The sequence below is a fragment of the Pomacea canaliculata genome, linkage group LG2, assembly GCF_003073045.1.
Source record: "Pomacea canaliculata isolate SZHN2017 linkage group LG2, ASM307304v1, whole genome shotgun sequence".
Taxonomy (NCBI): domain Eukaryota; kingdom Metazoa; phylum Mollusca; class Gastropoda; order Architaenioglossa; family Ampullariidae; genus Pomacea; species Pomacea canaliculata.
In genome coordinates this window covers 32,335,191-32,356,819 of record NC_037591.1, presented here as the reverse complement: position 1 = coordinate 32,356,819, position 21,629 = coordinate 32,335,191, and the positions used below count along the sequence as shown (strand labels likewise).

The following is a 21,629-nucleotide window of genomic DNA, read 5'->3' as shown; positions in this document are numbered from 1 at the left end:
TGTGTCTGGACTGACTGGTATCCTCCCCTGAACTTTTGAAAAGATCTTCTCGTTTGGAGACTGGAGGGGAGTGGGGAAGCAATGTTTGAGATTGGAAGTTAAAGTCACAGTTGACAGCCACTGCCATAGGCTGTTTGTGACGCTCACACGTGAGTGAGCGAGCGAATAAATAATTGAGTTTTCTGAAGACTCGTCGCGTATGCTGCATTATCCAAGGTGTACTTGTGTGTGTGTGTGCGTGCGTGCATGTGTGCGTGCTTGTATGTGTTAGTGTGTGCGTGCGTGGGTGAGCCACTCACTCAACTCGTAACATTTTTTTTTAGCGAGCTGGTATAGAGTGGCACAGCCCTTCACGTCTTCTTCGGATTTGGGCTTAAAAGGAACAAAAGCGGTTTTATGTTCATCTCCGCTGCCTCTCAGAAAGCTTTCTAAAGCTGGGCGGCTGGGGTCGTCAGTCGGGTAGATGTACTCCTTACCCGTACCGGAGGTAAAATTATTACGGTGCAGAAAACCACTAGGCTTGTGGGACTTGTTCTGGACATAAAATTTTATATTGTTAATATAGATTAGTTGTTAATCTCTCTGCACAACGTTTTAAACGGTATCTGACAATCAGAATTAAAATAATAAAAAAGGGTTGAAGAAATAGAACTTTTAAATGAGCTTATACAGGAGCTTGATCAGATAAAGTTAGTGGGAATATGATTAAAATATTTGCTTCAATCGGGAACCGTTGAACCAAATACCTGGCGAAGACGTCAAGGGCGATGGTTCGAAAAGTTAGCTCTCTCGAAACATTTGGTCTTCAAAGCATACACGTGGGATACTATTTTTATAAGGATCGAGAAGTTGCTACTGCATTATGCTGAATCGACCCCCCAACAATTTGTTTTCATGTTGGCCAATCTAGCTCTGCTGGCCTTGGTATAAGGGACCACATAGCTAAAACCCCTACACGGCAGGGTGGTAGGTGGAGTAGAAATTTTAATCTGCGGTCTGTGGAGACCCAGTATCACACGGGCGGCACGGATCCGAGCACTGATTGCATGTGGCGCGCGCAAAGCGAGCTGAGTAAATACAGCAAGGGCATGACAATATAAGAGACAAGGCTGTCAATTCGTCAGGGCGTCTCCCGGTGCAGGTGTGGTCCTCCACCCGGTGTGCACCGACACTCTCAGACCGCGTCCCAGACGACTGCCAGCAGCCACGTCAGGTCATCCGGGTAGACCAGATGAAGGTGTGCGAGAGGACTCGCAACGGTGGTGGCACAGGAAGGCTGCTGTCCACCCGATGACCTGTAAGTATGATAATCTTGCGGATTTATGTGCTGGTTGTTATGTGGTGTTATCAGCTCTGGTGACTTCTTTGTTTGCACACACACACACACACAGAGCAACTTGCTTACTAGGTAAAGAGATAATCTTGTAATTAGAATACTGAAGCTGGAGAGACAGAGCCAGAAAATCAGCCAGCCAGCCAGCCAGCCAGTAACAATTAAAGTTATTCGTGAAAGCATGATTCTTCTTTATTAACTGACACTTTACTGGAGCTGTCTCGCTGTTGGCAGTGTGTATTAAGGCGTTTCAGTTTCCTCTAATGCCGTGGCTGAGTTCATAGAGTGAAAAAAAAAATCAGTATAAGAACCTGTTTTACGCTGTGTGACCCTTCACCTCACCCTGACCCAGCAGTTTTATGGTCTTCAACGCTCACAACCGTTCCCCCCCCCAACCCCAGAAAATTCGAATATCGGCTTTTGTTTCACATTAGCATGGCATGCTCATCAGTCTTTCTGTTCACAAAGAGTTTGTCATTTGCATATCATGCTCGGTTGGAATATGTTGGATTGATAGAAGGAACCCATGTGGTGGAAAAGTACAAGCAAACCGGTTTTCTAGGTCCCGAACCACACTCTGCAGATGACCTTCATACAGGAGCCTGGGACAGACGTTCGCTAAAAACACAGTCACTGCTTTCACATGTGCTGTCACTTCAAGATAATTCACAATGAGAAATAGGATAAAAGTTTGTTGTTTTATTTAGACATTCATTGATTTTTTTTTTTAAAAAAGATGATGGTTTACTAATTCGTCCCACTTGAATAAAGAAATCGTTTTCATATTTTAATGTCAACAGCTAAAAAAAAAAAAAAAAAAATCTTCACAAGATAAAAAGCTTTCAGAGATCTTTTAGTTGGATGTGCTGGATATGTAGTTATGATTAACAAATGTTGACATGACATTTCATGTGACGGTCATATGAAAGATTTCTCAAACAGTGCCCTATTCTGCAGTATGTATCCATACATCCCATTAAAGCTGTTCATAAGGTTGTTCTTAACCAGGCAAAGTTCCCCCAAAGTCAAACCTCCGCAGTTAAAAAAAAGTCCCACTTTCTTACCAAATGTATTGGCAGACAAGTGTGAACATAGCACGGTGACCAAAGTCTCATTTTATTGCCAAATGTATTGGCAGACAAGTGTGGATACAGCATGGTGACTAAAGTTCCAATATCCTGAAAGTTCTCCACACAAACTACTGGTGTCCTCTGACTTTTATACACGGTGACAGTGAAAGGTTGGCTGTCCTGGGTTCAGATTTCGTCTCGGGCACACTATTCTTTTTCTGCATGTGACATCTGTTTGCAGAGCTGGATGCTTTGCCATGATGTAGCCTTAGTTGCTGGATCAGCGTAAATCACCAATTCCTCCTCCCCCACTTACACACCCATCTTTACTGTTGACAACACTTGCTGCCAGTAAATGCCTGTGCCGTGCTATTCTGCTCCAAAGTAATCACACAATTTTATGTACCAACACGATTACCAGCCGAGGTTAAAAAAGAGAAGCTTTCAATAGTCATGGGGACATTTTTCACACGAAAACAGAGATAAGCTGTCAGAAACAGTGTTACACAAGGTTGCGACCTGGAACTTACTACCACCTCTTGGATTCATAGCTTTGGACCGCAGATGTCCTGCTGTTCCTCCGATGCTTCATCCTCACCTTGCAAAAGCAATATGTCTCGGGAGACCAGAAACATCTGCACTATGTCTGGTCAACATAGAATTCAAACTATAGACACTTTTTTCTTTCAACTTTAATTTTTTAATAATTTCTGTTGAAAAACAAAAGGCATCTTCAGTTCCTAACTTTGATGTAGATTACAATGTTGTGCTGTCTGCCAAGTAATCGTCTCAATTAGAACTTCTGCTGAGTGCTAAAGCTCGAGTGGCATGCATTTTATTTGCTCAATGACCGAGTTCAACTCGGTACAAAATATTTTTCCTTAAATCCCAATGAACTACACCATGAAAAGAAAGAGGTCAAACGATGTCACAAATGTCGATCTAATTAACATATGATCCCAGCTCTTCCAGTAGTCATGTCTATCAGCACCATAATCAGACCCACATACACTTCTGATACCAGCCTTTTTTTTTTTCTGTGCGTGGGAAAGTTTGCTAGCGTGTATCTCAATATTAAAGGGGTGTTGATAGCTCAGCTGTTGGTCGGGGGAACAGTATTTTGATGTTTGACAAGTAAATTGCTCCATGCATAGGCTCGAAGGAAAGGCAATATCGGGGACAGTCAGCTACTCCTGTCCATAGCTACAGCTCCCATGTACTGATAACACAGTCAGCGTGCACACCCTGTCGCCGTGGAGACCCCGAGCTACACCCCAACAAGCGTTTTCAGTTCGCTTCCTGGCCGCCATGCACTGAACTTTGCTGTTGGAGTTCAGTAAACAGAGTTATAGAAAGCCTAGACAATGGATCCCTATTAGTAAATATTGACATCCGTCGCGCATCGAACTTTGTTCGTGTTCTGTACAGCCGTAGGGTATGAAGGTGCTGATGAGAGTTCAGAAAAGCCATGTCGACAATACAAAAACGTTTAAAAAGTCTGAATGCAGTTGCTACAACGCCCGCAAAATATAATCATAAATAAAACTTGAAAGGAGCTATTGCTTTATAAAACTTGAAAAAAAAACTGTTTCTAATACATTCTACAATGTGAAATATTATCGATAAAATGCCTGTTGTCGTGATTGGCGCTCCCTGACATTTAATTTATTACCGAACTCTCAGGATTATCTAATTCATTACCTGATTTATGACCTGGCTCTCAGGATTGTCTAATGTTCACTTCCAGCTTTATTGCCTGGCTCTCACCTCTCAGAATTGTCTAACACTCGCTTCCAGCTCAATCTTCTGGTTATCAGCCTTATTACCTGCTCTCAGGATTGTCTAACATTCATTTAATGCTTTATTATCTGCCCTTGCAGTTGTCTGGCTTCCTGTTTTCATTAATATTCACCCAGCTACGGTAGCAGGATGCGGGTGAAGACCCAGACGATGACAGTGTGAGGGCCTCGGTCGACTCGGTCTGTCACGTGACGAGAAGCGCCATCTGGCTCCACGTCAAAGCGGCGCAACTCATCCCGTGGGAGATGACAAAGTTGTCGGGTCTGTGAGAAGCACTCGCAAAGGATGCAGCACGCACGCACGCGACGCCTGTTGCAACCATGCACGTGCGCACGTGTCGGCAGCTGTTGCATTTGTCGCCAATTATTATCGCTCATCGTGACATCCACAATCCGCTCTTTCAGACAAAAGCTTCTGTCTCCTCCGTAAAAAAAAAAAGACAACAAAACTAATAACCATTTTCTAACTATATCTTGGCGATTTTAAAGAAGAGTGAAGACTATTACAAACACAACATCAACAACGCGGGACGAGTCTTTGGACCTACTTTTAATCCCTCTCCCCCATGCCTTACTTACCTTCCCTGCTCCCGCTAACCTTTGTTCTTTAGAAGACTGAAAATCGATTGTTCCCTTCTCCGGGAGAAATTACAGTAGTGTGGAAAAGCACTGGAGCGTGACGCATACCGCGCAAAATTGTTGCATTAGGTAAGTGGGTCGTGCTAACATCTCAGCCATGTCAGGGCTCGAACACGACAGCAGGACTAGCCACTGACAACAAGACAGCTTCTCAACAGCTGGTTAAAAAAATAAAACTAAATAAATAAACGTTTTCAGTGAACTTAATGTTTACCTGGATGACCAACTGTCAAACTACTGTTTGAGATTTAGAGAAATTTGGAAAAGAGTGTATTGGATATTTCTTCGTCCAGTTGCGTTCCTCCCTCTGTCAGTGAATTCCATGCACTACGATTCCGCCTGTATTGTTCTCTCTTCCGTTTCTCGTCACGGTCAAGAACCTCATGGCGGGATTACAGACACGCTTGAACGACGAAGCAACCTGTCGCCATGTTAATTGAATAGACTCATTGTTGGCGAGACCCGTAGACATGCGTACCTTTCACGATGCGTGTAAATAATTTTTTGAATGTGCTCGTGTTAAAATAAATGAGATTGTTTGTTTGTGTGTTGTGCAGGTTGCTAAGAGATTAGTGGCAATACAACGTGAAACAGTAGACTGTGCATTTTTTTAATACTGTGAATCACGTCTGCTTTATGGCAGGCATCTGATGGGTTAAAAGGTGAAGGGTCACATGGCTTAGCATCCATAAAAGGGGGACGTAAATAAAATATGAGCGGTTCACCACATCTAGGGCATGGCTGGGCAAGTTGGTGTCGGAGCAGAATCCTTCCACTTTCCCTGATAAGAACAAGTAAATAAATAAAAAAAAAAGGTGCCCGTTACTGAATGGTGGGCAGGGGGTCAAGGCAGTGCAAAGGTTTCCTAGCCTCCGATCCAAGCGAGACTCAGACAGGTCCAGAATAGAGCACACACAATTAGCTGCCCGTGTTTGCTTGTTGGGAAACGAAAGTTAGCAACAAAAGATTTATTTAGTCTAGAGATTAAAATTTGAGAGTTGTTTTCAATTCTGGCCTTTATCTACATCCCGGCCTACTGTACTATGTAGCTTTTACAGCTGGCACACGAAGCATCCATGACTGTTTTATATATATATCGGGTTCTTCAGAGAAACTGTTTTACAAATCGATCAGTTTGTATTTGCTTTTACTGATATAGATGCATTATATAGTGATGCATGGGGAAACTTTGGTATGGAAGATTTACCTTTTCTTGGCGGATCGTTGGGGCCTTTTTGGAATCTTTATGAGATGCTCTCGGGGTGGTGGAAACCCTGCAAAATTTCGTGCATCGCATGCACACAGCCCCTCCTCCCTATCCCCAAACATGCTGACACCTCATCTACGCTGACCACTTATTCTGAGAGAGATGAATGATAATTTTGTCGATGGCGAAAAACAGAAGAAAGAAGCAAAGGGCAACATGTAGAGTGTGCGTAGTACCTCGGGTATCTATGATATTACCACATTAGACATTCCATAATTTTAGAAACAGGTCAACAACATAGACCGGAATTGTACATGGATACGTCTACCTTGTGTAGGCCTCATTATCAATCTATGGGAGAGCTGGGACCATACATTAATTATGCGTATCTATTAACAGTTGTGTCATAACGATTTTAACTTTTTTTGACATGTGACATGTATATCTCGAGAACGGAAAGGGATATGGGGATTCATCCAGGGTTTTGGGGTGGGTGGGGAAGTTGGGGTTGGGGTGGTGGTAAAATAGTATCCGACACTACCCCCAATAATTTTAAAAAATCACCCTAGTCTTTTAATTCTGAGATGTATATATAAATACATTCAGTAGTTTTTATTTAAGCTTCCAACGTTTTTAAACGTTAAAACTCAAATCTTTTCTGTCTACAATGTTGTTTCAGTCATTATAGAACTTTCTGCAGAAAAACCTATGTAGCAATATGAAACATCTGCAGCCCAATCAACAATATGGAAACATCAACAACAGAAACGATTTCGTCCTCCATACAAATTGGATGTATGTGGAAATTTCAATATCCTCTTAAGTGTTCAGCTTGTTCCTTCACTTTTGGACGCTTATTTTTTCGTAGTTCTCTTCCAAAAAAGATTGAGATAACTACCTTTCAGACAGTTAACGATTTAAGCGCGTTCCAACACATGTAATTCCAGTTTCATATAATTACAGAATTTTCTGCAGTTTAAAATGGAACGACGTTTGTTTTGTATTAATTCGATTCAGTTTTAGCTCAGCTTGATGAGTATACCAATTGATCTTAAAATTATTTTCCACTGGATTTATTTTATTCTAGTTCAACCAATTTTTTTAATAAAAAGCATATTGCAAAACTGTACGAACAACATTGATGTAGTTTGGAAAATAGAAATCTTTGATATGTGTAATCTTTCATTGAAACTAATACTGAAGTAGCATATTTCACAGCTGACCAAAGTTTTCACAGCTACATGCAAATGTAATTTTAAAGGTTCCGCTTAATTAAGCACATATTTTCAATTTTTTATTTACATTTCAACTGTAAGTGGTTGTTAATTACGTTAACATATTGTCGTAAAAATCTACAGTTTCGATTAGCCGACTAAAATGCCTTCAGGTATATCATACCTACAACGCTTTCATTTACGTATTGCAACGTAGATAGAAAAAAATAAATTTTCAATCGAAAAGTGGAAATGATCGATACAAAACAGTAACTTAGGCATATATACATACAAATGTTATTGTTATTATTTGTTTACTTAATGATTATTTTGACTTTTAATTTTATTTAATTTTGTGAGTGTATCTTTTGCTGTCCTCTGCTGTATATTGTATCATCATGATATTATAGTATGAATGTTAACGTCATATCGATAGAATTAATAAAAAGATATGATGATTACAAATTAACTGCAGTTAGGTGAAACATTGCACATGGAAGAGTAAAAACAAATTGGCAGCAATTAGGACTTAATTAAATACCGGAAATTTCATTCCATGCATGTCTCCTGTATTGAGACAGCAAATTAGCTTGTGAACCATCTCTTTCTGCGGTTGGTTGATTTACACACAAAAAAAAGTCGATGTGAAGCAATTAAGACAAATAAAAAGAGGAACTAGAATTCACAAGCCTGTCAGCTTTGAAAATGCATGTCATGCATCGAAAGAAAATGTACGGTAGTAATTAAACTGTCGAAAAAGGAAGACGAAGAAAAAAAAGTAGAGAAAGCTTATACTTGATGAAGGCGATTAAAGCGAGAAGAAACAGAAATAAAGATGGATGAAGATCTGAGGAATATATAAAAGAAAGAAAATTTACAGGATGTATTTCGTATTCAATGTCTTTGAAAAGTATTGAAGAGACCAAAAACGACATAATTTCGAAATTTTACATTTACATTGTGCAGTTGTATGTGTTTTATTTAAATGGTGAAATTTTTAGAGAAATTTCTTTCCTGTATTTTTTTTTCCATTATAACCGGAAGCACAAGCTTCAACATTGGTCTTGGAGTTTAGGAGCACGAAGCTGACCTAGAAGCTTATGTGAACAGTCGAGTCCATTAAAGTGAACTCGACTCAAACTCGCCATCGATCGTCAAGGGCAGCGAAAACACGGAAGGAAAATATGGATCGGACCAGAGACACAGACAAGCGAAAAGAAAAACGTTGTTTGGGCGCATATCTCTCCGGCGTTCATTGATTGATGGGAGGAGCCAGAATCCCCGGCAAGTGGAGGCTAAGGTCCAGCCTCGTAGACAAGACCACGTGACGACACGGCAGGGAGGCTGCAAGGCTAGATGCACCGTGCAGACGTGTGTGTGTGTGAGGTCGATGTAGAAACAAGATGACAAGGCGAGGCAGGAGCGAAGAACAAAACGCTCTTCAAGAAAGGGGCGGGGACAACAGAAGCATTACATACGGGTTTCAAAAGGGTATGGTAGATTTATCGAGGCTAGGTAGATGACATGACGAGGCGCGGGATCAAAAGATGAGGAAATCAGGTTTGTGGCTGCACGCATACTGGGTAGGTGAGAAGAAAAATTCTACCATCGTTATTAAAATAAAACCACACATACACACACCTTGACTGGTTGCACACTTTTTAGACATTGATTACTTTGGTAATTTCGTCACTCTTTACTGTAACTGCCATGAGCGACTGACCTTAAGGTGGTCATCGTCTGTCGTTTGTCGATGTTAGTCATTTGATGGCGAGTCCTCCGCATGACGGCGCCGTAATGTCGGTTTGGACAGCGGATCTTAAACTAACAGATAGTCTATGGCTGGGTTTGCTTAGGGTCGACTGACACCTAACGACTTGTAAGGCGAAACTGTTGTGGTATTAGGGATGTCGTAAACAGGCAAAGTTGCATGCTTTTTGTTTTTGCTGTTCTGGTTTGATTTTTTATCTGTTTTATTCCTTTGATTTAAAAAAAAACAACTAAGCAGGTAGGTGTCAGTCTGTTCCTGTTCCATGTCGGTTTATATGACTTAACGAGTTGTAAGATGGCTGCCTGGTGACTTCAGAAAGTTCTATTACTCGAGTAGTTCTAGAGCAGTGGTTTGGATGCTTGGAAGTTAACACTGTACCATCTGGGAGTTTCCTACTTGTTATGTCGCTCTGGTAACTGTACTTCCACATCGTATAGTTAACTTGAGAAACTTTTTAAAGAGCTTCGTCTCTATTCAAAATAAAACAGGCAATTTTGAAAGTTTTTCATCAGTGCAAGCTCTAAAACAGTTTGCGCACGCTAAATAATGAGTATTAAAATATTGTTATCATATTTGCCTAATGCTTTCTTTTTGCTTTCTGGCATTTCTTTCTTGTAATTATTTTATTTATTCATATATTTTATCGGTCTATCCTCCATCATCCCTTCTTTTCCCGATACATGAGTCATTATTCTGAAGCTTTACAATAATCTGCTCTCTATATATACCTGATACCTATAGATTTTTTTTTTCTGAAGTCCAGGAGAAGCCAAAGTGGGAATAGATGTGTTAGTAGCTGAGTGTAATGAGGGTTAGTATAAACCAGCGAGGTTGCTATGAGTTACTAGTGCTGATAAACACTGATAAACGTTGATGACAGCACTGTCGAATGTACCATTAACATCTCGATGAACTATGTTTCGATTCCACATGTCAACAAAATCTTTTGTGATAAAGGTGAATCGCGACCGGTGGCTTCCTAGCAACGCCACGTCATCACTGTTAGTAACGTGCTGCCCTCTGGTGGAGGCAAACTGAACTACGTGACATCAGACAAGTTACGATCTTCTGTTCCTCTTCATTGTTGATCTTTCGTGCTATCTCCCTTCCTTCACTGTCCTCATTAGCAGTGAGCATCCACCCCTCAAAGAAAGAAAACAAACAAACAAAACAAAAAACACAAAACGTTTTAGTTGACAGTCGCTGAGCAGTCTCTACGAAAGCCTATCCTGTCTACAAGAGCAGATGACAATATCGAAAATACACTCATTCACCTTTGCAGCTGGTTGAAATGAAGTCCTCTCTGTAGAAAATATCAAATTTCATAAATGACTGATAAGCAGTCAATATTTTTCGGTTCCATCTCTTATGCAGGTAGGAGGACAAAACACCTGGACATGGGAAACATGGCGGCATTCTGGACCTGTTCACAGTGATTAGCACTGAACTTAGACTAGATTAAACATTGTGCCAGACCTTCAAACGGACCGACGTTGTGCCAGACCTTCAAACGGACTGAACGAAAAAAAAAGTATTATTGATAGACATCTGAAACTTGAGGAAAGGTGCGTTCATTGTGCTCACCTTTCAGACTGACAAATAATCAGCCATTTGAATATTTCTTGACTTTAAAGGATAATATAAACTTCTTTTCACGACCTTTTTATTTATTTATTAGTACGCATATCAAATCGGAAATCTCAATCAAAACGTCACCACCCCATCTGACCGTTGAATGATCGTATCTTTTTTCGTTTCAGGCCGGAAGAGAATGGGAAGCTTTTGTCCATTTCTATGGAGCCACGCGCGGTGTCGCCGTTATGTGATCGCCAGAGACAGGCATGCCATCCCTGCTTCAGTGAACCGGAGATGTGACCGGGCGGTCGCAGAGACCCCTGGAAGACCGGCGGAGTGGAAGGCAAACACGCCGACGACACCGCACCTCGCTAGACATCTTTTAAAAAAAGATATGGAGGAAAACCTTCTCCCTCGAGCTCAACAACCCACAACGAATGGAAAGACAAGAAGGCTCACTGCCCAAGTTTTCCCGTTCTCGCCTTCTGTTTCCCGTCGGGTGAGTACTTACTATACTGCCATCAGGTCCCAGACCAGATCGGGTTTGCTTTTATGATCGATTTTATTATGGATTTGCATTTATTTGATATGGTCCTTGCATTTCACGGGAGTTTGCTGTTATATTACGCACTTTGGTTGGTTATTGGCTGGTTAAGGAAATGGGTTGGGATTTTTTTTTTTATGAAGCTTTGCCTTTGAGAATGGTCCGATTTGGGGTCGTCTGGTGCATAGAAGCTCTTAAAAATTCACACACACACACTCTAGCGCGTGCATAAGCACAAGCTTACGCACACACGTACTTAAACACTCACACCCACACACACTCACACCCACACACACACGCTGCCACTTTATTGCTGCTTTCTATTAACAACTTCCATCGATCTTTTGATTTATGTGCACATATCCCCGATTAGTGTCTTTGCAAAATCGCCCGTCTGCACCCTGATAAAAGCATTTCAAGTGCATACCCTTGTTCCGCTGCTCAATCATCCACCGTCCCTGACTTCTCCAGAAATCAATAAGTAAGAGATTGAGTCACATGACATCTTGATGAACCGAGGGGCAGTTTACACAAGTGACCGCCATTGACTGATTGAAATAATTTTTTTTTTTTAAATGTCACTTGCCAATGGTTTCTCCTGTATATCTTCTTTGTAATCCTGATATCTGCTTCGATGATGATGATGATGACGACATCATCATCCTCGCTCTTCTTTTTCTTTATTGACCTTTGACAAACTGTACTGGGTGAATCTACCGGTTTTTAGGATGGCGGAGGTGTGTTTGACGGTCGCGAGACAACGGCTGTAGCTTAGTTTATGACCTCAGAGGCGTGCTGTAGGAAATCTGGCGCGACCGTCTTGCATCGCTGGCGATCACACTTTTTTTTTTTGTTTTTTTTGTTGCTGTTGTCTTTGTTTTGAACTCGCTCACTTCTTTTCAAACTGCCTGCATGACGCTGCTCAAAGCCATGTTCTACCGAGGAAAGTCTTTCCGGCAGAAATCATTTAGATTGGAGTTTTGATAAATAAGCTACTGTCTCTGAATTCGTGAAGTCACCTAAATTGTGTTTTCTTGTCTATTTATTTTTGTCAGGACCCAGCTACCCGGCCCTCTTCCCTTCCCCACTCCTTTTCAAGGTGTAGCATGGAGAAGTGTTCGTCACACTTCGCCGCCCACCGCTTTCTCTGGAACCTCCCTCTCGCGGTGCCCTCTGTCCCAACATCGAGTGCGTACACCATCTGCCGAGTCGCTGAATATCTTGGTGACTCTTTCTGTATACGTGTACCTATTAGTCAGTGTTCACAGAGGTCCTCTCGCTTCCGCATAACATACGAGATTTCTTGTGGTGTAAGGACAAGGCAAGTCGGGCTTACATGTTCGCGTTTTCACTCGTTTCCGCTCAGAACTGTAGGCGGCTCGAGAAGTCTGACCTGTTCTGCATCCGATGTATCCCATTTTGTTGTCGAGTTTCCGAAGTTTGAACTCAGTTGCTGTTATTATGTTGTAATTAGTATCATCACAGTTGTTATCAAGAGACTCGTGGAAACATGTCTGCTCTGTTTGCGTCTTGACTAGCCAGCCAGAACGGATGCACTCAACCATATCCTTGTCTCCCCTTCCCCATTCTTTCATCATGGCGGCCATGAGTAACATTTGTAGTAAGCGGACTTCCATTTCGCCAAGGCTGGTAACACTAACTGAACTGATGTTTCAGATTATAGATATTCGAATTTTTACGAAATCGCCTTGGAAATCGTTTAGAAAGTCCTCCTGATGTTACCTTGGACCTCTCTTTTATTTGTTAGTTAGCTCTCTCCTTTCTCTCCATCTCCCACACACACACTCCCTTTCTATCACACACACTCCCTTTCTATCACACACGCACATTATACACGCGCGCAAAAACACGAGCACAAATGCAATCAGCCCACGCCAGACCCTGGTTTTCTATAGGTTCATTTGCACGGCAATGGCGTGCACACCCAAGCGAGCTCCCTTCCATCGGCCACCCCCATGCACCGCCTTCTTTTCCCAGTATTTCAATTCTTTGCATATTGACACGTTTGTCTGCAGGTCGGCCACAAATGCGTGAGTGAGTGCAGGTGTGTGCGTGCGTGTGTGTCGCGTGAGCTGCTGCTGAAGTGGCCGCCACAAGGCAGGTAAGTTAGCGGATGAATTAAGGCCGAACGGGAGACAACCCCCACCGACGACAGACGCGTGACGCGGGGCAGAATGGGGCCCCGCCCTTTCCTGACTAGTTGCCTGCCCCTGTTGTGACTCACCTGCCGACTTGTACTCCACAGTTTACCGGCAAGGGGGAGTGGGGTAAAGGGGTGTGGTGGGTGGAAGAAGCGTCGTTGTGGAAGAAAGACACGCAAGCAAGGGGTGGAAGGGTGGGGCTGCTGGATGCGCGGTTGTCAGGCGGGTACCGCGGCCTTCCTGGAGTAAGACCTGGGGATGGAACGAGTTTGAAAGGGGCAAGGGCAGGCGAAAGGTTGGGTTGCGAGGAACGACGGGAAGGTGCGTGGGAGGAGAAGAAAAAAAAATTATCAATAAATAAAAATCGCCCTGCAGACATTGAGGGTGGAGGGAGAGAAGGTGAAAGAGAGAGAGCGCGCGTGCTTTGAAACAATAATCTTTATCAAAGGACGGAATAGAGAGAAAGAAGAAGAAGAAAAAGGAACGGGGATCATGTAAGATGGGTGGAGGATAGTGTAACCTGAAATGACCCGCAAGAGGGAGGTCAGAACCGTGTTGCTCCAGGCGGAGATGTTAATTCACTTTCAAAAATGGCCGGCCTGGCTCGACCGATAGGCGGGTACTTCACACGCCATGCCAGGTAAATCTGAGTATCCAATGATACGTATCTATTTGACATCTCCCATGCACCCCTCCCCTCTGCTGAGCTCTCCTGCATGCCTTATTTGGCAGCATTAGTGCAGGATCTCGACTCGCCTCCATTTGTTGAGGTAGGGTGCACAGCTGTGGCGGTGACCTGCGGTGCTGCGCAGCATAGCATGTCGTGTTCGCTATTTCGCAACCGGCCTTGCTGTTTAGCTATTATTTAGCACGGGAGTGATGGTGATGGCGGCCGTGTATGTGTCTTTTGGGGGAAGGGGAGGTGGGAAAGGAGGGTCGAGGTGGTTGCTGGGTAGTTTTTGTGCCGATTCTAATTTAGAGCAAGGCTGACACATGGTGGGGCATAAAGGCAGTCATGCAAACACGTATTCATACTTTAAACACATGGCTGAATGGAAAAAAATACGCATGGACGCGGGTACCTATGCACGTGTACTCATACATAAACACTCGAGCATGCCACACACTCGCGCAGAGAGAGAGAGAAACAGAGAGAAGGGCAATAGGGGAAAAGGAGCGAGAGAATTTTTTCCTTGAAATGTCGTCTGCATACCTGAGTCTGAATGGGAGGGTAGACGTAAGCAAGATACACAAATAAAGAAAGAGTGCAAATAAATGGATCTGAAATCAACAAAGATGATGTTAATTTTAAATGATGATGAGGTGGAAGTTAATACACTGTATAGGAGTTCCAGAGAGTCAGTTCATAACACTTTAGAACAGACAGAAGTCTTCACTGACCGCAAGTGCCCCGTCTCTGATGGAGCTACATCAGAAACCCTGGTTAAAGTATAATAATGGAACACACTTCTCCATCAAACTTGAGCTTTTAATCGTCGATTAGAATAGTAGACAATAAAAACATAAATAAACAGAATTCCTAAAAGACACTCAAAATATGAAATCCGTCTGTTGTGGTAAGACAGTCTATAGGTATTTTAGCCGATGTACCTATAAAAGTCCTATATACATAATTAATGTCTCATAAAAGGCACCCAAACACATGCAAAATGTCACTTCTATTTAGTCTAGATGGGTCACACTTACATCTGCCATGTCAATCATCAAATATACAACATACAAAAGGAAAACGACAAAATGTCATATGGTATAGTCCAAAGGTTGTATAGTGTAGTCGTATAGACTAACCCAAAGTTAGGAGAGCAAATGTAAGATCAAATGAAAGCCTATTTCAGCCTACAAAATCATATCCTTTCATTAACCATACCTGTACTAACAAAACCCGGATACATCATCAAATAAAAAGGAAGAGAAGGAGTGGGTAAAATGTGTGTTTGTGTATAAGAGAGAGAGAGGGGCGGTCAGGGAAGTGACACACAGTTTTGTGTGGATTTTGTCCCCCAAATAACTCGAAGTCTAATCTCTGAAGACAAAGCCACATTTTCCTACACCAGGATTTTCCTTTTCAGATATATATGTCGTCCCCTAAACCCGCTTTATTGCCGCGCATGCGTATCGAGCACGAAAGAGAGGAGTACGATGTGGACGTCTGGGGCACAGCAGGGGCAAGGGAGAGACCGACAACTGCCGTAGGAGGTACTAGGGATGGTGGTGGTGAATGCGGGGTTAGCAGTGTGGTAGTGGTGGTGGTGGTGATGGAGGAGGAGGAGGAGGAGGCTGGATGGCTAGGTAAGATACCTGCTGCACTCGGTGATCCAGAGATTTGTTTGCTTGAGAGGAGGGGTCCGACACATTCGCGCATACTGATGAGCATGAGGATGGTGTGGGGGAAGGTGCCGGAGGGTACAGGTGTGTGCGCGCGCTCTGAACCGACCTGAATTGTTTATTTGATGAGCCTTTCAAATCATGGTTTCGACAGATATTGCTTAGAGACTCTGTCTTTCTGCTCCTTTGATATTTTGTGTCTGTACATGAGCTTGTATAAGTGTTTTAGGCAACCAACTTTTAATGCTTTTTTAAAAAGAAATCCTCATTTGTGACTTTGACTGCTTCTAACTAAAAAGAACAGCGCTGGCTATCTTTAAAGATTTAACAACCATCGAAGTGAAAGTTTGCACTTCGCAAAGGGGTTCTTTGCTAAGATTTGGGAAATAAATGTCTTGCTATGAGCAAATGAGCTCCTTTGTAAAGGTAAAGTTTTCAAACATCCACGTGCAGAGGAAAAGGTTAAATCCGAGACTGTGAGCAAGGATACATTTAGATTGCTAAGGCTGCAGCCAATGGGAGAGATTTTCGGGAATTAGTTCTTTACAATAAAATGAAAAAGTAATTTTCCTCAAGTAGGACTTTAAAAACAAGTTAGAAAATATCTTTTGGACATGAAGACAGATCTTCCAGCATTGCTTATGAAACATTTTGCTCTCAAAAGAAGACAAAAGCAAGTGGTTAACATTGTTTCCCTTCGTGACCAGCCGCGGAAAACTAGTGTCTCTTTCTTTCCCTCGGAACTTGTGGAACCACAGAAGTGACAGAAGATAACGAATGGGTTTGGCCCCCGCTCTTTCACTACTTGTATAAGAAGAGCTCGGATGTTGTAGATAGGCAAGGAAATGTCAACTGGTTTTGCGCTCTGAGCAAAGACAGGTAGATGTAATGCTAGGTACGAGCAGAGTTGGGTTTGCTTGTTTTTGTTTTTTTGGGTTGGTTTTTTTTGTTTTGTTTTGTTTTGTTTTGTTTTGTTTTGTTTTGGAGTGTGTGCGCATGCTTGTCTCAAGACAAACGTTCATCGTCTATTACTGGCGCCTCACACAGCAAGAAAATAAATGCGCCAATATTTCCATTCCATTTTTTTCTTAAATTGTCTACTATTTAAATGCTATACGAAAAGCTTTTGTGTTCTTCTCTTTACATTTGATGACTTTTGGTCCCTTTTTAATTTGTTAGACGAAACTTGAAAGTCAAACCCTCTCGCGCGCGCGCATGCACCCACACACACACACAAATATTGTAATATCTATTTGCCCTTCTTGCTCTCCTCCCCTTCTCCCCCTGACCCTTTCCATCCTCAGTCACAGACAGACAAGAGTGTGAAAGAGTGTAAAAAGCTCTCCTTTCACACTGTCACACTTTGTCACTGGACATGAAGGAAGCTTGATAAAAATTGTGATACCTTTATTTAATAAATTTACATCTTTTAAGTTATTGCGAAAGTAAAAAAAAACTATGTAATAATTTTTTAGGAAAATAGAAATCGTGCAAACATGAAGAATATAGTATAATTTTTAAACGGTAGGGAATGATGGCTGTTTGTCATGATAAAGAGAAGAAATTATTTTTGTGCTTCAATATATGCACTTCTTTCTAAATTCTATTATCACAATGCACACAGAAAAGGACACATGCTTTTGACAATTTTTATAAAATTTATGCCTCCTTTTAATTTACAGAGACAGAATGAGATAATGGCGTTCAGCGACATCACAAAGGCAGTCTGGAGTTGTGGAATCTGAGACAGGTATGCATTTTAACTAAATTCTAATTATATTCGTTCGTTTACTGTATTCTTTTATTTTATATCAATAACTTTTCATTTCATTCTATTGACAATGTAAAAATCATCTAACGCATTATTTCTACTTTCATCAAAGCAAATACCTGCATTCATGCACTTCTAACTCCAATACACTTATCGTCCCGATTCTGTGTTATTGAGTTTTTAATATACAGATGAAGTAATGTGATTAATGATAAACATCGTGGTCAGCTCTATATGCGGCAGTCGACAAAAGAAGAGCACATGCCGCAGCTATGGACCTGAAATTTCCAGCCTCCTCCGATGCTAATTTGTCTCTAATATACACAACTGGCAGGCTTCACAGTTCAAGCTTAAGCACAGTGTCGTCGGTTCGAGTGTCGCTCGGGTCTGTAGCTTAAAAAAACGAAGAAAAAAAATTGCCCTGCCTACCCCGAGGGTTGGGTCTCGCTTTTTACATGCTGTGTCCTGCCCTCGACACAGAGAACTCTTTACTGTTCACTCACCCTGCCAGGTTGGGACAATTACATCTCGAGTGAGCCTCCAGGGTCCGAAACCTGTTTGCCTGACCGAGGATCTCAGCAATTTCCTGATTTTTGATGTCTGCACCTGCAGGTTCCTTGCTTTCCCCAACCCTCGCCTCTCCTAACTCTCCACAACTACTTTCGAAGTAGCTTTAATGTAAGATTAATAGCCACTTCCCGTTTCATGCGCGGGCGTGTAAATTTTAAATGCAAATCTGTTGTTTGCCGCCACACGTAGGGTTGGTGGGTATGAGCCCACACTCCACTGTGTCCTTTCTAACAGGCGAGCGACATCCTGGTTTAGCGGATGATGATAATGCTGACGAGGATGTTGATCGTAGCAGCGACGATGATGATAATGTGATGCAAATGAGATTTAGACAGGAGCAGAAGAGAAAAGTGACACAGCAAAGCAGGCTGGGTTAAAAAAAAAAACAAAAAAACAACAAAAAAAAAAAACATCTACAACCCAGTTTCTGTCTGATTTTCAACCCCTTTACATGTATATTGCACGTAAACGATTGATTATGAACTCTGACACTCATCTTTCATTATGTTTTCTGACAGAAAGCCTCGAGAGGACCTGTCGGATCCACTCCACCTGGAACCAGACCTGCTGTGCCGTGCTGTGCCGCTGCTGGACGTGAAGACTTGCGCGTATGTATGGTCGGGGGACCACCGCAGCGTTACGTCAAAGGCTGTTGCAGACAGGCCACAGTTGGTAGGCGCGCGTGCGCATGCTGGCTCCGGGGATGCTTTGCAGAAAGGCCGGCCACTGTCTCTAGGCAACACCACTCACATCAACAGATCTCGGTACCCTGTCCCAACCGCCTTCACACTTCCCTCCCTCCTCCTTTCCCTCTAGCTGCTAAGGGGGTTCAGGCACAAAAATGTTTCCCATTCATCGGCAGTTAGCAAACAGCGCGTAGCAATTGATCACTTTCGTACTAAAATGTGAACATGTGCATGCTCACGCACACTGGTAATACAAACTCGGCGTAAAAGCACACTCTGGGATAAATACTCATACAAGCACACCGTAATGAATGCACACGTGCAAATAAAACGCGGCAGATCAAATAATTCCAACAATTTGTGAAATATGAAATATAAATATGGCGGACATTATTAACACTCTTTGTTCTATTCTTGTGCCCTACTCTCCTTTTTTATTTTTTACCTGATTTTGCCAATTCCTCCCCCTCCCACCATCACCCCCCCCACCCCCACACACCTTTTTTTTTCCCTTTTCCTTTTCTTCACGTCTGCTCCTCTGTAGGACTGTTCGTTTATTTGACTTTAAACTGAAGTTCCTTGAATAGTCGTGTCCATAGTTTTAAAAGAAAAACATTTTGATTGAAGTAAATAATGTCAATATTAACAGGGAATATCAACTAATTTATAATGAAAAAGCAAAAGAGAGAATTGTGGGTGGATGTGGGCTGAGGGTGGGAATGAAACAAGAAAAGAAAGAAACAAGAGTGCCGGTGAGTGAGATAGGCAGCAAGATAAGTCTCTATTTACGATACATTTATAATTTTTAATGTTCATTCATCTGAGTAGGGCCTGTGTTTGTCTGTATATAAGTTATTTCGTTACCCTGGGTGTCCGCAGGCAAGAAGGGCTAATTAGTAACATGGAATCCATAAATTAAAGCAGCTGAATCCTACAGACGTTCTTAACGCTGATACAAAAGGATTGATGCTGTTGATGATGTGAGTGTCAAAGCCAGTAATAGGAGACAGGGGTCAGTCATGTTGGTTATCAGAGCATCTCCAACTGCATGCACGTACGGGCTACTGAGTGTGATGTCCCAACATCATTTGCATATCCTGGGCTTCCTCAATCTTCAATGGTTGCTTTCATTTTTTTCGCAGCACACTTTAAAAATAACTGTTTTCTTACTGCTTCTCAGCCAGCTGAGTTTTACGTGCATCTCCATTTCAGACTTTGCTTTTTTTCATACTTTCAGGTAAATGAAGGTAAGAGTGCAAATAATTATTTCATTAATGCACAGTTAACTTGCATTATTTATTTATCAATTCAGTATTGATGGAAATGATGCTGAAATCGTTCCAAAATAGCACACAAGATTAAGACACTTGGGAAAATCGTGCATGATTGCAATAGTCATTTTCATTAAAGTTGGAAAAAACAAAAATAAAAAAATAAAAACAACATAAACCAAGTGGCAAAGAATACAAAGCTATCGGTGGAAACTGCATATGCTTTATATTGCTTTGTAAGGTAAACTAATGCAAATAATGCATATTTCTATTGAACAGTACCAGCCAGGCCATTATCTAGAAAGCAAATCTAAATTTAACAGAAACGTGTTTTGAAGAATAGTGTTAATTATTCCCCAAAGACCTTCATAGCGAGTAAATATTTTATTCCTGTAAAACGCGCTTATGTACACAACAAGACTGTGGCATTCTTGTACTAAAAAAAAGTAATATAGATTTTCTGTCCTCTTCTTTGTTTCAGTGCTTAATTTCATTTCTGGTGAGCCAGCCTCTGAGGCTCTGTTTGCACATTCTTCTCACCTACTCTGATAACACTACTGTGCATTTGTCTGACACACAGTCTGAGTTTATCTGTTTGCTTGTATCTAGCATTGGCTGCCACACACGATAGAAATGTGTTTACCTCTGTAACCTTGGATACGAATCTTTCTTCCACTGTTCTCTGGTTGAGTAATGCCCCCTGACACGTTTAGCCGGTGTCGTCTGCTACTATAGTGGGATATGTATTTTCACCATTGATTGGATTATATTTTAGGCATCATCCAATCGCATTGGCGCTCTTGTTCAGGCCTAATGTTTTGATATTACCAAGGCGCTTCGCTTCTAAACAAAAAGCCATTCCTGACTTTCTTTGACAGGGCCTGTAGACCTTCTTACCTCTTATCAATACAGGTAGAAGGCTAGGGTGCTCGCTCAAATCAAAGAAGTAAGCATTTCGGGAAAAGTTTAAGAGTGAGTGATAAACTACATGGCACAAAATGTTGATCAAGTTTTGTATGAGCGGATCGGCTGCGTGCGTGCCTGTCATGGCGGCCAAAGAAATCTGTGAGACAGAAAACATCAACCCAACAGATAACAAGACTAAAGACATTGGCCAGAAAAAAAACAATTCAGAATCGATTCTCAGAAAAAAGTCCGAAGCGTTTGAGGTTGATTTTGGCGAACCCATGCCCCCAAACTACAACACTAATCTTCAAGAGGCCTTTAAGAAGTTCAGAAAGCAACGGCAGGTAGGGATCGATAACTTTTACAGTGTGGAGTTTTTAACAGTTTGCAGTTTGTTATTCGCATTTTATGGGGATCACGCTAATTTGTGGATTTACATTAATTCGCTTCTCAGAAGTGTTGTAGCGGGGTATGCAGATATGCATATACATGAAATCGGAAACAAAAATTAATATTAGTCACAGATTGAACATATAAGCTTATATGCTTTATACAAACGAAGTTCCCGGCTGGGCGACATTCAGCCATGCGAGCAAAGACCTTGTACATTGTATTACTGGCAAATAATTCTCCTTTTTTGTTAAAAAAATGAGATACCTACTCTTTCTCTATATATATATAGGTGGGTGCATGCACAATAATCTGACTGTATATAGACATCTGTGTGTGTACTATCTAAATAATTATGCACATGTTAGAATATCG

General features: G+C 41.9%; 1 protein-coding gene and 1 long non-coding RNA gene across 2 annotated transcripts in view; both read left to right on the top strand.

Moving 5' to 3' along the window:
• Positions 1-284: 284 nt before the first annotated feature.
• LOC112557965 lies at positions 285-19,273 on the top strand. The gene is made up of 4 exons (XR_003098034.1): positions 285-1,297; positions 10,794-11,107; positions 17,343-17,410; positions 18,520-19,273. It is a non-coding gene; the product is annotated as an uncharacterized LOC112557965 (long non-coding RNA).
• A 1,084-nt stretch (positions 19,274-20,357) lies between these two features.
• Positions 20,358-21,629, top strand: part of LOC112558342 — an 88,316-nt gene continuing 87,044 nt past the window's right edge. Inside the window, exon 1 of the mRNA XM_025228790.1 lies at positions 20,358-21,208. Within this exon, the coding sequence (XP_025084575.1) occupies positions 20,957-21,208 (252 nt within the window). The 5' untranslated portion in view covers positions 20,358-20,956. The remainder of the gene's footprint in view (positions 21,209-21,629) is intronic.